This window comes from Falco cherrug, chromosome 11, assembly GCF_023634085.1.
Source record: "Falco cherrug isolate bFalChe1 chromosome 11, bFalChe1.pri, whole genome shotgun sequence".
NCBI lineage: Eukaryota > Metazoa > Chordata > Aves > Falconiformes > Falconidae > Falco > Falco cherrug.
The window spans coordinates 27,943,972-27,960,149 of record NC_073707.1 but is presented as its reverse complement, the minus strand read 5'-3'; the positions used below and the strand labels follow the sequence as shown (position 1 = coordinate 27,960,149).

The following is a 16,178-nucleotide window of genomic DNA, read 5'->3' as shown; positions in this document are numbered from 1 at the left end:
TCTCCCCAGTAAAGCTTGAGCTCTGCATAACGCAGGGAAGAGTTAACTAAGGGGTATCAAGAGATAAAGACATTTTTTTTAAATATAAAAGAGAAAAAAAAAAAAAAGAGTTGGAGACAATTCAATGATTTGACCTGAAAGAAGGTCACATCTTCATCTCCTTGTACACTCATTATAGAGGTCAGTAAAATTACATTAAGGAATGTTGGAAAGACTACGAAGAAATAGAACCTTTTCTTCACAAGAATGCAGAAAGATTTTGTTGGCAAACAGAAATTTTTAAGAAAAAACTAATGACAGCCCATTGGCGATGGTAAAATCCAAAAGATGAATAACGTTCAGGAAGCTCCTACAGACCAAAAAATGTTGCTCTAAGGCAGATATGTACTATTTGGATTTTCAAAACGAAAGATTTGCTTGGGAAGGCCAAGGTCCAGGCAGTACCCCTTGTGGTTTTTGGATGCCAGCTGGTAACATCCCCCCCCCGCACCCCGTAGCACGTGCCTCCTACGCTGAAGCCTCAGGAAACGCTGAGATCTAACACAGAAGGTAAAGGAATGGGGACGGTAGGTTATGTCTGTCTGCAGTGGGAAGGGACAGGGGAACAGGGTGGCTTGTGAAAACTCCCATGAAAACACCAGCATTTAAGTACGTGCAGTAGTAACGAAGAGGTGATGTATTTAATCCCAAGGTTAATTGCACCAAGCAGAGCTCCTAACTGCTGCAGGTGACATCTGATTTAACCCATCTCCAAAGCAGTCCAGAAAGTGTTTCAATTAGTTGATTTTCTTTTGAAAAGCATTTTCTTTTCTTTTGAGGGAGCAATACTCAGAAAACTGGGCTGAAATCTGGTCAGGGCCATGTCCCCTCCCGAAGGCATGGAGCCCCGTGGACACTCCTGCAGCTGGGAAAGCTGGGCACAGACTGGGGGATCATTGCCATTTCTGCAAGCCTGAGGCAGTCAGAAATCCCAGTTTTCCTCTGGAGCAACAGGTCCCTTCTATGAACTCCAAAGCAGATGAAAAAAACCCCAGCATCCTCCCCACAGGGAGGGGATGGACTTGAAAATCCACGGCTTTTGCAAAAAAGCAAGAATCTACCTCCTAGACTTTTTGGGAGACGGAGACAAATGAGGGGGTTTGTACGTATGCCCAGGGGGCACGCAGCATCCCACCCCATCCCGTCCCAGCAGTACCTTTTGGACCATCGGTAGCACATCCTTCCTTGGCCGCAGCAGTTCAGGCCAGGTATGCGGTGCCCCCCGGAGCGCTTCATGATGAGCCCTTCTCTGCAAGGACAGAAACACCGTCAGGACGGGTGGCATGGCTCACCTGGAGGTGGGGGGCTCTCAGGTGGAGGGTGTTTGCTGAACCCCCCAAACCCTGTGCCCAGGGACGGCTCCTGGTGCCACCAGCCATGCCTGAGCAGCCTCTGTGCCATGCCCTGAAATCTGGAAGAAGGGCAGAACTACCCCTCCGGCAGGAAATCACGCAGATTTAAGAAATGCAGGGCCCTGTTTTATAGCACAAGCAGAAGAACAAGCAGGTCTTGAACCTGACCAAATAGGCTGCAGGGAGGGAAGGGGAGAAACCCTGCGAGCCAGCCCGTGAGCTGCAGCCAGCACCTCGCCCTCAAAACTGTTTCCCAAAGCTGTAGCATTTCTGTCTGAATATTAATCTTCTCTTCTATCTGGATGGTACAACATTGCCCAGTCAGTTAGCTATTGGCGAGAAAAGAAAGCTATTAATTTCAACAAAATTTATCCATAAAACCGTGCTCTTGGTGAATTGTAACTCACAAAGACACAGCTCACAACTTACATGCCCTTTGGTCCCAGGTCGTGGATGAACGACAGCTGGCTTACTCCAACGAACTCCATCTGGGGAAAAAAGAAAGAGATTCCCCCATCTTTCATACTCTGAAATCCGCAAAATACTTTGCTTCATCAAAGTGACTTGTCATAAAGCCAGAACCTACAGAAGAACCTGAGCAAAAGTTACCCACCATCACCTCAGCAGCTTCAAGACAACCAAGAAAAGTAGTTTGGTTGGGGTTTTTTGTTTGTTTATTTTAGATGTGCTTTGGAGAACACACTTCAGGCAACCAGGACAATCAAAATCAAATGTGTTTTAGGGACCCACTAGCACAGAATCACAGAATCATTTAGGTTGGAAAAGATCTTTAGAGACCAGGTCCAAGTATTAACCCAGGACCGCCAAGTCCACCACTAAACCATGTCCTCCTCCTGGATCACTGGCTGAAAAAAGGACTCAAGTTTGGTGCTTGGGTGTCTGTGGAACTTGGCTGGCTGGCTGCCTGAACCCTCTCCTTCCTCCAGTGACCCAACAAAAAGGCTGGAAAAGGAATAAGCACACATCCCCAGAGCTGGGAGCAACCTATTCCCTTTGAGTCCCTCACCCCATGGGCACACACCACATGGGGGTTCAGCCCCTCAACCCACGAGCATCCTCCAGGACCACTGCAGCAGCAGGTCGCTCTGACTCAGCGCTGTGCACATGCCACTGCCCCGTCTGGCATCGGGAGCCAAAAACCCACAGGAAAGTCACAGTGGAGTAGGAGGAGAGCAAGTTCAAGCACACTCTCCATGACTTCTGCAGGTCTGCAAAGAGCTCCACAGCAGGCACGGCCTGGGGAGCGCATGTGCCACACTAGCAGGTCTCCCAGCACATCTCAGATTCAAGCAACCTGCCGCTTCGTGCCTCCTCCTGCTTCGGCAGAGCGCAAAGGAACGTAATGACAAGCAAAGCTACAGCGCGATTACATTCTCCTCTAAAAATAGGACTCCAGGCAATTTCAGCCGAGCAGGCTTTTCCTGGCTGTACAGCAGGACATTCCTGACAGTCTGCTGGTTCTTAGCCCTGGGCCCCGCTGGCAGGGAGAGACACCTGCCCCGGGCGTCCCGTGCAGGACAGGGCTTGGGCGGCAGCAGCCCTGTGGAGGAGCTGCCTTGCATGGCAGAGGCTTCTCTGCACCCGGGACTTTGAGTTTATCATCACATAAAACTGTCTGAGTGCAGGATGAGTGCCGAGGGCAGGAGCTGCTCCCCGCTTTGGCCGGGCAGCAAGCCGGGGAGAACCCTCTAACCACATGTTTTGGCAACGAAGCTGCTGGGGCCAAAGTCCAGGATTTATCCCGTGCTCCTGACCGCAGTGAGGACATCAGACAGCCCCGGGCCAGTTTCAGGCTATGCCCACCCGTTCCCCAGAGCAGCTCAGGTGCTAGCACCCAAGGAAGGGCTCTCCTCCACGGTGGTCACCGTCACCTGCTCTTTGGCAAACTGACCTCAGGGGCCTCATCCACAAAATCCCATTTTGCACAGGAATTACATGGGTAAACCTGTAAGTCTCAAAGGTATTTTCAAATACTAAGCGTAATAAAAAGTATCAGTAAATCTGGGGCAAAGGCGTGCCTTGCAGTTACGGTGAGGACGGCTCAGGCTGCCCTCCCAGCACCATCCCTTCTGCCCCACAGAAGCTGCAGCAGGGCAGAAGATCCTTCCCCATCCTCACACTCTGCTGCTCCTGGGACCTTCCCAAACTTCTCACATCAGTAAGGTCACAGAGAAGAACAAAAGGCCTTTTGTTCTCTTCTGGGTAGCCCAAGGACATAAAGTAACCTCTAATCAGCAGAGGGAAATTTAATGCCCTCATTTTTGGATGATTTCAGCCCGTTTTCAGAAATCAGCTAGAACACGTTATTCCATGCTTTTACTATCAATCTTGCTATCGCTGTGCTCACCACTCGTTCTGGAAAAGCACCAGGCATGACCTATGAACATTTCAGCTGTTTCTGCAGTGACACCTGGAGTGGGATGGGGGACATCTGAAAACCCAGCGTATCCTGCAAGCTCTTATCAGCGATCTCAAGTGAAGTCTCAGGCCAGTTCTTTGCCCTGGCTCCCATTTTCATGTCTTCAGAAAACGGCTGGCATCCCCCACCAGCCGAATCAGAAACCCAGACATCTCTCTCACAGCAGGCACACACAAAAAACGCATATATGAGTATCAAAACCCTTTGAAAATGTTGGCTGTGACCAGAAAGCTGGAAGCAATTTGAGATGCACTGCATGCAGAGAAATAATTGTCCTCGAAGAAGCAAAAAGGAGGAAAAATTACTTGCAGAAACAGAATTACTAATACATAAATGGAAGACTGTCTGGCAGCATCGCCACCTGCTCTTCAGCCAAGGAGTCTTTGAAATGGCAAAGATGGTGACAGGAGCCCATCCAACATGTTGATCAAGCAGTGCCAATTAAAAGCACTGGTTTGTAAAAAAAAAAAAACAAAAACCAACGCATAAATAAATTCCATCAGTTAGAAGGAAAATTCCTTAGTGCAATGGAAAACATCTGATCGAATGATTGGTTATTATTATTATTGCTGCATTGGCTATTTTTACCATTACGCTGCCTTTCATCCGAGGTGCTCGTCACTCACAGACAAACCAGGAGGAGAAGGCAGAGCAGCGAGACGCTTTCATCTCCCTCACATCGGAATCCCTGCATGGCCCAGCTGCCTCCCCGGGGAGCTGGCACCCCGCTCTGGTTTCAGAGTGATCCACAGCCGAATATTTTAAGTATGAGATACAGGCTTAGAGAATGCCGTTTCAATGACATTGTTGTAGCAATTAAAAAAAAAAAACCACAACAAAACAGCACCCAGACGGGAGCGATCAGCTGCAGAAAGACAAGCTATGAGGTGGAGAGCCAGCTGCAAGGTGCACAAGCCACGGTTTTAAACTGCCCCGTTCTGCCAGCAATGTCGAGCACATGTGATTTATGTAAGCAAAAATGTCACAGAGCATCTGCATTTCAGAAAGAATTCAGCAGCTCCTCACTACGTTTTCATTTCAACTTTTGTTTTTAATTTAGTGGGTTAAAAACCCATACAGAGTTGATTAGCAGCTATGCCTGGCAATAAAAATGAAATTACACCACCCTTCAGAATAATATTGTTCAGCTAAAGATGCCAGTTACTTCTCACACAAAAACCCCCGGCTTAAACTAAACCCAAATTTTAAAAATTAAACATGCTGAAGTTCAAGTGCAAGAACTAAAAATACCATAGGGTTGGACAGGGACCTTTGCCATGGTCTGCAGATCCAAGTGCCATATCAGAGGCAGAACAGCAGCTACTCTCACATACCCCAGCTGTTCTTACACTGTTCTGCTTTCACCTACAATGAGGTTTTTAGACTCGCTCACTAAAGTTCATTCAAAATGTTACAGACACAGACACCCTGCTTCAGCCACATCTAATTTCTTATTTTGCTTAGGCATCTTTCAACTATTGCAGCTCATAAAAAAAAATGATGCAAAGGTCCAATTAATAAATTTTTTTATGTGGAATAAGATAAAAACCACAGGCCCTGTTTCTGATGGTTTTGGGCTATATTCCCCAATTTCCATTTCCCAGAACAAAAGCTTGGACAATTAACACACTGAGATTCCCACAACGTTCATTTAAACATTAATTGTCTTGAAGCACTTCAGCCCAGAAATACTATAAAAAGGTTTTGGAAGGGACTAGAAGACATGAGATTTAATCATAAGTCACATAGCCAAAAGGAAAAGAAAAAAAAAAAAATAATGAAAGGCTATGAAGCCTGATGTCTGGTCACAAAACACGATGCAGCTACCCACCCATTTGTGAACGCCACACAAAATACTCTGCTACAATGAGGGCTGGGAAATTCAGGGAAGCACGAGAAGGCTGTAAATTTTGTAAGACAGAGATACCCAGTCAAAGGGCCACTCAGTACACCTCTAAATGATGATGCTTCGGTAGGTTCTATTTCCACAGCCTGCAGAAGTGTCACCTAGAAAGGCTAGAGGGTGTACAACCTCCACAGTGCCATGTGGTCACCGTGGACCTGATCCTCCCCCCGCTGGGAGCTTCAGGTCTACAAAACCACTACAAGCTCGACTTGCAGGCTCGACTCTCCCCATGCACAGCACCTGCTCGAGACAGCTTACAAAGCGGGGATCCTCTCACTGACGAATAATAAATTAGCCACAAATGCAAAATAAAAGTAGTAAAAAAAGCGAATTGAATTGTGCAGGTCAGATGTAAAACCACCTCCAAGGAGATGTGATTGACCCGAGCAGGCTCTGCATGAGGACCAAGGATTACACATCAGGCAGGTTGCAGCTTGCCACTGCAACTCCAGGTCTGACTTCACAAAAAATTTAGGATTTTAAAACGCACCTCGGTGTGCAGACTTGATGAGAGGAACACACAGGAGTCACAACGTGCCCAAGATTAAGCATTTTTCAGTGTCCAGGCAAAAGATTTCCCAACCACGGGAAGAGCAAAGCCTTCCTTTTGTTCCAAGGAGGACAAACAGTTCCAAGGAAAATGCCAGAAATCTTCGTTCAGATTTTACTGAGAGAACGGTGGGGGTTGTTTTGGTGTGTTTTTTTTTTTTTTTAAAGGAACATTTTTCTCCCAGTGCTTTCTTCCAGCATCACCTGCAGGACCCACTGCACTTCTCAGTGCCACCACCACTGGCGGCACTGAAGCCTCACTGAACGCTTCGCTGCGGCCAAATCCAGTGAAAGCCAACAATGAACTGAGAATTTATGTGCAAAGTGACATCTGGCTCCGGGGGCTGGGGACAGAAGGGCGATTCAGCACAGGAGGAGGGGAGCACCCCACAGCTGCCCGGGCAAGGCAGGACCGCTCACCACCTCGCCGGCCCCCACTGCAGCAACCTGGGCAAAAGATCACCCACGGTCTTACAGGAGCAGAAATCCTCCAAAATATTTGGAAAAAAAAGCCACGCCTGCCTAAGAGTGACAAGACAGATCTGCACTGTAAAATCACTCTCCCCCGCTCCGCATATGCTACTGATCAGAATTGCCAAGTTATCCCAGTCTTGCCTTCGGAACAAAAGATGGCTGTTTGCCGCACGCAGGCTGACGCGGCTCGGCTGCGTTGGACTTGGCTCCACAGCCTGTCCCTACAAGCAGCACTCCGCAAGGAACACAGCTCCTTCAGCCCCAGTCTGAAGACTTCTTGGAACCCACAGCGATGGCCAGCCCTGGCTGAGCACTTTGTCCCTTATAACGCTCAACACACTGAGCTCTGCAGCGCGCGCGCACGGTTTGGGGGCACCACATCCAGTTAGGAGCTGCCCAACATCTCTACACAACTGACATCCCTCAAAAGAGCAGGATACCTACCCAAGCAAGACAACAAAAGTCAAAAAGAAGAACTGGCTGCTACAGACACCCTATGTTCAGGCTACATTTCTGGCTTGTTTGAAACCCAAGTGTTCCCAGTTTGCACCCCTTGCTCAGAAACGTCACTGAGCTCTGCAGCTACTCGGTGCGTGCCTCAGGTTTTGCTGGTGATACAAAAGATGGAGTTACACAGCCACTGTGCAGCCAAGAATAGGGGAAATAAATTACCACGTTAGGGAGATGTTACAGCTGTGGCTGACAGGTGAGGACTACTGGTGAAACATCTGAGGATGGCTTTCAGAGGAACTATTTTTGCTTAAAATAGGCCTGAGGTTGGATTTGACATCTCCCCTCATTTCAAGAAGATTACTGACTCGGGGAAATAAGCCAACTACTGTCTCCCTTTGGAAGCGACGAAATACCTGCAGAGGTGGATGGGTATCGCTCATACAAAGTCAGTATCAGTGATACCCAGTGAAACCGCACAGGAACCCGAGATGTATTTGCACCCTGGACCATACAAAAAGCCCAGACTGAAGGAGCGATTACACGTATGGCTTGGACTCCAATTGTTTAAGAATTTAAAACTTCCACTTATCATCTTAACACTCCCCAGATTTACAGAGAAACTCACTACATCATACATGTACAATCAGCTTTCTGGGCTGGACTGTCCTGAGGAGGTTAGCACTGTGTTGTAACAGTGATACATGTGTGTTATATACCACAGTGATATATCACTGTTATGTTAGTGATATTTACGTGACCTGTAAGACTGAGCCATTCACTCTCTTCCTTTGGTTTTACTTGCATTACATCCATGTTGGAGAAATCAGCTAAGACAAAATGCTTGCAAAACGGCTGTGAAGTTTTCTTACATAAGTTGCACATCTTCTTCCAATGAATTCAACATTTGTTAAATTCTTTACGAGTTTAAGCAAACCGATTTCTACTTACTGTTCCATGGTAGTTCCTGTACATCGGCATTTTTAGAATCTTTGTCAAGTAGTCTTCCAGCTGTTTCTACAATTAAAACATTGAAACTTTAAGGTAAGATGTGGCAATTTTCAAGGGAAAAAACCCACAATCCAACTGTCTGGCATTAGGAAGCAATCAAGAAATCAGACAGGCTTTTCAGCCTGAATGGAAAAATAAAACATTATTATGTGCTCATGGAAGATTATATAGCTCAGCAGCATCAACAGTTTGATCACAGGTTCTTTACTGTTCACAGACCCGTGTTTGTACCGTCTACCAGTAGAGCTGTTCCTTGGCACTGCTGCTTTAGAGGTCAACTTTCTTGGCCGAGCCCAGATTTCAGAACAATTTTAAATACAAAATACGCCCCCCCTGTTTCTGACCCACATGAATTAGCTTCGTGAGAAAACATAGCCTCAGATAAAACCGGGAGAGCCTATTTAACTAAAACACCAGGTCCATGGGGCAAGGAGCACAGTGACCACGCTGCCCTGTCCCAAAGCCACGGAGAGGGCGGTGGCCAGACCACCACTCACTGGAGAGCCTGTGCGTCCCTCAGCCAGGAGGGGAGAAGAGAAGAAACCAGGAGAGGAGAGATAATCCCTTCCCATCCTCACGGTAACCGGACAAAGAAGAGATTAGGCAGTTTGGGCATGGGAAACTGGGCAGAGTCCTGCAGGACGCAAAGAAAACAGAAAAATGCCATGGGGACCTTCATCCTTCTCAGCGCCAGTGTCCCAGCACCGAGCTCCCCAGCTGGGCAGCAGGGGTATGCATCCCCATGGTGAAAGCTGTGGGATTCCCCCAGAGAAATCAAGGCGGGGACGGGGAAAAGGATCTAGAAAACAGTTTTCTTCCTCTTTTAAATGAACATCTCTCTCCTGAAACTTCCCACACAGCAGTAAAGCTGTGCACAGCAGGGAGGGTCATCTGCACCGCAGTCATGAGACACAGCCCTTTGGGCCTTCGGCAGAAAAAGGATGCTAAAGGGTGAACAAACGTGGGGGGTTACAGAGGTTTTTGGGGTTTTTTTTGGGTGGTGGTGGTTTTGGTTGGATTTTTTTTGTGTGTTTTTGGGTTTGTTTTTTTTTCTCACAAATAGCAAAACTGCAGTGAAGAGGTAGGAAGACATCCACCCTCTCCGCAGAAGGGCCCATCTGTTAACATCTGATGAAGTTACACAGAACACGTGTGCCTCGGCTAAAATTACCCACTTCTGCATCAAGAGCCTGACTGTCATCTCCTCTTTCAGAGGGGGACAGGACTGAATCTCTCAGGTTTTGATGACTGTGGGGCTGCCTCCATCACACAACTTGGCCCTGTGAGCTGCCTCTGCTACCTTTACATTGGAGCAGGTGGAAGAAGAGGAACCACCACTCTGGGCATCATGGTTTTCCTCCATGGCAGAGGAAAACTTCACCGGTACGAACCCCAGGAGCATCCTCCTCCTCTTGGCTCAGAGGAAAATCTAGCGTTAAAGCTGGACTCGTCAAAGCCCACGTTTGTCAAGCAAAAGACCGTAACGGTAACAAAGCAAGGGCTTTGACAGTGTGTGGCTTTGGAAGCCAACTGCCTGGCATCGCTACGCCCGCCGGACCTCCCCCAGCACATCCCTCCGGCCCCGCGCACCGAGCCAGGCGCTTACCCTTCTGCTGGAGAAGTGCTCCTCCCGCACCGTGCTCTCCGCGGTGTGCGGCAGGCTCGGCATCTGCCTCGGTTCTCCCCGTTTGATGGATTGTCTTCTCACCGTGTGGCTGGAAGGAAAACCAAACCCCGATGTCAAGGCTAAGCGCTGCGAGCGTGTGCATGCCTCCATACGTAACCCTTCTGCAATGCTTTTAGTTTTCCTATCCAAGCTCTTAAAAACTGAGATGGGTGGGCAGGAAAGAAAGAAAAAAAAAAAAAGCAAGCATGGATTCATTTAAGAAGCCAGTATGCTCCAACTGGCTCACAAATTAAAATATAACAGATAAATATAAGAGTTTGATTTTTGAGGGTCCTCTTTTAACCCTTACAAAGGAAGGGAGCCTAAACCCCTAGTTTTACGGCATCATGTTCCCCCAGCCCTTAAGTCCTCATAATTTCACCTTTCCTATGATCATCTCCCCGCATTTCTTCGCATCAGGAGGCTCTCGCTGACCCATACCACTTCTCTTTCCCCTTGTGCTTCCAGCCACCTCGAGCACCCACCCCATGCCAGGGACCCCCGTACCGCCCACACCCAGCCCGTGTCTGCAGAAAGCCACAGTGCACCAACAATTTTTACGACATTAACTCTTCCCCAAATTCAAGGCAAATTCAACTCAAGAGCTGATGACCTGGGACCCACATGCTCTCTGCGTCAGCAGAGGGATGCTTGTGCCACTTAGGCTACAGCTGCTAACTACGTAGAGATTAAATATTTTTATTATAGCTGCTAAATATTTGTAGAGGCTAAATTCTCCCGCCCTCTCCTCCTTACAGCAAAGTAAATGGGATGAGTGAAGCCAAACTGATGTGCTATTAAAAGAAGACCTCATCTTCCCAAAGCCCACGGCGTCTGCAGGGCTGAGCACTCACCTCCTGGTGGGGATAGGGATGCGCACGAAGGCTTTGTACCTCAGCAGCTCCCTGTGCAACTCCTGGAAGTGCTTGAACTTCCTTTTCACCTGCCAGGTGAACTCTCCATGGGTCAGCTCGATGGTGTAAACGTTGGGGCTTGGTACCTGCAGAGGAGAACACCACAAGGCATGCGGCTTTGCAACAGTCATTTTCTTGCAGCTGCTCACCTAAAGGGCCCTCATTCAGTTTTACTTGAGGATCATTCTGTCTCACAATTTCTCGTTCTGCTTTATCAGGTTTCATAGACAGATAACCTTCTCTCTCGAGTGTTTTCTGAGACACAGGCATTCCTGCTTCTGCAGCCCACGAACAAACACCCGCAGAATTAACCCACAAAAAGCATTTTAATACAGTTGTACAGAAATTAAACAAGATTTCTGGAAGTTCTGACCTTCTTTGTGGAAGTAAAGCGTTCCACTTCCAACACACGCACTCGAACAGGACATCCTGTGAGGTACGTCTGCGTGGCCGGCTCTTTGAACGGATGGGTGTGATAGATGGCAGAGAAAGGAATGCACGCTGGAAGGACCACAAACCCCATTAGTTCAACAGCCTCGTAACAACCAACGAGGGCATGAAAGCCAGCAGACAGCTGCAATACTTTAACATGGGAGCATTTACACGGCAGCATTAATTCCACTAAAATATACCAGGTTTTATTTAAGAGAGCTTGGAGATAAACTTTCACAGAAGGGAGGTGACTTGAAGAATTCAAGCGCTGAGAGTAATGCCTCCTGGTCCTAAATAAACCAGGTTCAACAGCAGAGTTCGGTGAAACCACTGAGGTCGTACCCTACCTGTCAGCAGGTTATAGGTTATTAAATCCAGGCAAGACAGAGGTGAGAACGTACAGCTGCCAACTCACCAGTGCCTTTTGGGTCATTTAGCACCTCCGCATCGACCTCCTCCCCCTCAAGGTGGAGCTCCCTGGTGTCCAGGCTCTCGATGATGTTGCTCATGTCTGCAGCGATCTTCTTCAGCGTCAACGTAGCTGCATGGCTTTCATCTCTCAGTGACATCTCAGGGACCTGTGCGCCAGAGCCACGGGGCACTGGGGAGGAAGGAGGAGCAGAGCTGTCATCACTCCCTCTGCGACACCTGACACTGGTCTGGGTTGGAAAGGACCTTAAAGATCACTGAGTTCCAACCCCCTGCCCCGGGCAGGGCCACCTCCCCCCAGCCCAGGTTGCCCCCAGCCCCGTCCAGCCTGGCCTTGAGCCCTGCCAGGGACGGGGCACCCACAGCTGCTCCGGGCAGCCTGGGCCAGCGCCTCCCACCCTCATTTCTCCCTAATATCCAATCTAAACCTACCTTCTTCTGGCTTAAAGCCATTACCCCTTGTCCTGTCACTACATGCCCTTGTAGAGAGCCCTTCTCCAGCTCTCTTGCTGGCCCCTTTAGGTACTGGAAGGCTGCTATAAGAGCCTTCTCTTCCCCAGGCTGAACCACCCCAACTCTCTCAGCTTGTCTTCACAGGAGAGGTGCTCCAGCCCTCTGAGCATCTTTGTGGCACCCAACCACCCCCACCTCGCACACCCAATGCAAAATGCCCAGCCCTGCAGCTACAGAAAACCACTGCCCAGGGCAGCTGGAGCAGTGACAGTGCACAGGTAGCTTCAGGCCAAAAGGGAAAACTTCCCCAGTGCCAGTGACCACAGGACTCGTACACTCGGGTTGTACGTTAGAAGGGAAAACACACAGTATTTCACTTTCCAGCTACAAAAACCTGCAGAGGGTTGGTTGTGGCTTAGGAATGCCTTCATTTCAAAGGGAAAGCAAGGAACTTTCTGCATCAACTTGCTTGATCATCTCAGCTAGCTCTGTAATAACGGCGATGCATCAGAAAAAGTATAAATTATTAATGCCCAGCCAAATCCTAGGCTTAAATCACATGACACCGCGCTTCCCAGGTTAGGCTGCACTGAGGAAAAACTCACTCAGAAAATCAGGAGAGGTTTTTATTAAGTGTTCTTCCTTTCATTGAACTAGTGACATCAACTCCTGGCATTGATTTCCTCCATTTCTGTGCACCTTATACAACTGCCTGTGGCATCTGCACGTCTCGTGCTCTCCCACAGCTCCATCCTTTCAGCAGGCTCAACAGTTAATGCCACGAGGGCTCTGGTCCAGGGAGCACAGCAGGGGCAGGGGCACCCCAGTGCCCGCAGAAAGCCTGGGAGCAACACCGGTGGGCACCACAGCGTGTCTTTATGCTCACCACCCCTAACAGCCCCACACCGAGCTCGCACCTCTTGCACAGCCCAGGGGGCTGCAGGGGACCAGCCCACCAGCCCTGGTAGCAGGGGCAGTGGGGAGGCTGTTGCCTGGCCAGGGCAGTCATGCGGTGCCTCTTGGCGATGTTAGGCACCGACAAATACAGCACTTCCCATCTTCACCCCACCCATCTGGGCCAGGAGCCTGAATCAGGGCAAAAACAGGGAAGGAAGAAGAAAAAAAATTATAGGGGAAAAAATGATAAAAAAAAAAATCAAGATACAAAGCACATCCACTAACACCAGTGCAAACTTTCAGTGCTTGCATGAGTATTTGCAAAGCTTCTTCCTCCTCCAGGCTCTGCAACAGCCATGGGGCTGTGGACCCACGCTGGTCCCTGCATGCAGCCAAGCTCCAGCTCCTGGGCATCTCTGTGACAAAAAGTCCCTTCAGTCTTTGCTCTGCTCTGCAATAAATGTCACAGCTCAACAGCTACACTGAAAAAATATGGATGGGACAAACTGGCAACATTTTACAGAAGCCAGTACAAGGATGCTCATTTATACTTGTGGAAGCTCTTGCACTGTGAGACAGAAAGATTAAAAAAAAAAAAAAAAAAGAAAGAGAAGTGTGACGTTTCTGATGTTAAATTCTGCAAAGAACACTGCGCAATTATTCTTGAGTGAGCTCCACAGAAAGAACTGGATATGCTGTAATTTGGAAATCATTTAACATTTTATAATTCATGTGTTTAGCTGCTTTTGAAAGAACATTCTTTATTATTCTTTGCTCTTGAAACAAGTATGTAATTTTATTAGTATGTAAGACTCATATCATGTAAGCTGAAAAACATGTTAAAATCAGTTGCCTTCAGAAAATAAAAAATCCACTTGCACACAGACCTGAATTAGGAAAAACTGGGTCAATCTCTTCTTTTATACCAAAGTAAATGCTGAATCAAGAGCCTCATCTTGAGAGCGAGTGCTCAAGGGTCTTGGAGCTCTGCCACTCTCCGCTGGTGGCTGGGAATGCCACCACAGCCCAGGCGGCTTTAGGACCAGACTGGGGGCTCGCTGGGACCAGCGCTGCAAGAGACCCGCCCGAGTAATCCAACTGCAAAGCCACACATGTGTCCACCTCACCAGGAGTTTGCAGCAACCCTGACAGACAGGCACACTGGACCACCAACCCAGTGCTGTCACCCACCACCCTGCCCCATCACACAGCCTCCCCGCAGCAGGAACTGGGCACCAGCACTGCCCACACCTCCCTCCCCATGGCTTGACAGAAAGCCAGTTCTCATCCACAGAAGCTTTACACCTTACCTGCTCCCAACACTACACTGCAGGGGGCTTTAATGATTCAGAGAGCTTAAGGTACAGTTTTTATTTTCTTCTAGCAGTGAAGTCATTCCACCAGATATAGACTGGCTTTGGATGTTTGTTTTCCTCCCTAGAAAGCAGACATACAGAAATAGCATTCCCAGGAGGGAGGCCGTGCTATCGGGTTTTCCCAAATAACCCGGGGGGTGGCAGGGGGAGCCCAGAGCTGCCCTACACCGGACAGCATCTCTTCCCCACTCTGCACTGACGCATACAATAAAGTCCTATTTTATCTCCCGCTCAGTACTCCATGCAAGGAATTTTTTTTTTGCCATCTCTAGCTGGAAATAAAGCAGCATCTTGCTTTGTATCTCTTCTGTCTGTATTCACATTTAGAAGCAAAACACAGTTTGGGGATGGGGTTTATTTTTTGGTGGTTTTTTTTTTTTGGGGGGGGGGGGGCGCTTGGTTTTGTTTTGTTTGTTTTTCAAAGTCTGAAGAGATGCTCTTGCTTCATGGAATGTTAATGCACTTTCCAAAAGTAAAGGTTTTCATGGCCAAAGAGAACACAAGACCAAACACACTTTGTACGTGCCGTGCCAGCAATCACACTTGAAGGAAACCAGCAGACAAATACCACACGGCCAGGGCTGGAGGAAGGGCACGCGGACAGGAGCCAACACAGACAGGACGTGCATCCTCCCGCCTCCTCCCTGCCCCGCCGTGCCAGGTACGGCCGGGCTCCTCTTGTCAAACTATTTGACACAGTCAGTTAATGGATAAACAATTAACCAGTGTGTGCCACGATTATTTGCTAAGGACCACAGCAGAGCTGCATAACTCAGGATAATTTTTATTTTTTTTTTTTAAAGCTAAAGCAGTTTTCACAGCTGGCACAGATACGTCCTGGAATAAAGCAGAGTCCAGACACAGTTGGACCCGAGTCAGTCCCAGCAGCAAGACTCTCCCTGTCAAGATTATAGCCAGATTATGGGCTCAAGAGGGAGAACGTGACTTGTCTACAGCCCTGCCAGAAGCCCCAGGAACCCGGGCAGCGGCTGAGCTCCCCGTCACAGCTGGCTGCTGCCGAGCCGAAGCACACCAGGCGAACCCACCCCGGGCAGGGAGGGCAGCACAGGGGTCAGCTGGAAAGACAGGACATACCACGTCCTGCTAAAAGCTTCTGCAAATTGCTTTATACGGCTCTGCTCGGTAAAAACTATTTAACCTCTTGGCCAGAGTTTCCATGCGGATGCTCTTGGCATTCCCATAGGCAGGCTGAGGAATGCGCCCGGGTTAATCTGCAACAGGCTGGGTGCAAGCACGCGCCAAGCGCGGCTGGCCGTGATTCAGCTGCGAAATAGATGGGCTGCACTGGGGAGGCCCTGGCCATCCAGTGCCACTCGCTGCTCACGCTAATGATGGACTTAGAACACTCGCTGATATTGTCAGCTTTGGAGGCTGCAATTATGTGAAGGACAGAGACTTCAAGTGATACTGGCAAATTGTAGGAGGGTGTAAATAATAGGATGAGATTTGTTGGAAACAAATGTTACATTTCAGTATTTGGCTGTTGCCATCCAGGATGGAAAATAAGCAGCAGTTTGTTAACAAAAAAGTTATAAAAAAAAAAAGAGCCCAGGGTTCCAGCAGGTCAAGATTCAGGAATCCAAACAACGGCAAAAAACTGTGCCAAGGTGTACAAACGGGGCTACTGCCTGCAAGCCGAAAAGGAAGATAGGGAACAAAAACCAGGAAGATTCAGATCTGAAGCACTTGACCCATAACAACAGTGTTCAGGACTAAGAGAAGGAAGACACTTGTACAAAACATGACAGCTGCCTGCAAGCCTGGAGGAG

General features: G+C 48.6%; 1 protein-coding gene across 7 annotated transcripts in view; it reads right to left on the bottom strand.

Annotated features, from left to right (window-relative positions):
- Window positions 1–16,178, bottom strand: part of PLD1 (phospholipase D1) — a 75,885-nt gene that overhangs the window by 37,174 nt on the left and 22,533 nt on the right. For all 7 annotated transcript variants that reach the window (XM_027806608.2, XM_005440109.3, XM_055723357.1 and 4 more), the window contains 7 exons: window positions 11,649–11,834; window positions 11,175–11,302; window positions 10,742–10,887; window positions 9,828–9,936; window positions 8,162–8,227; window positions 1,821–1,879; window positions 1,196–1,288 (listed from right to left, as the gene is read on the bottom strand). In XM_027806608.2, the coding sequence (XP_027662409.1) occupies window positions 1,196–1,288; window positions 1,821–1,879; window positions 8,162–8,227; window positions 9,828–9,936; window positions 10,742–10,887; window positions 11,175–11,302; window positions 11,649–11,802 (755 nt within the window). In that variant the 5' untranslated portion in view covers window positions 11,803–11,834. The remainder of the gene's footprint in view (window positions 1–1,195; window positions 1,289–1,820; window positions 1,880–8,161; window positions 8,228–9,827; window positions 9,937–10,741; window positions 10,888–11,174; window positions 11,303–11,648; window positions 11,835–16,178) is intronic.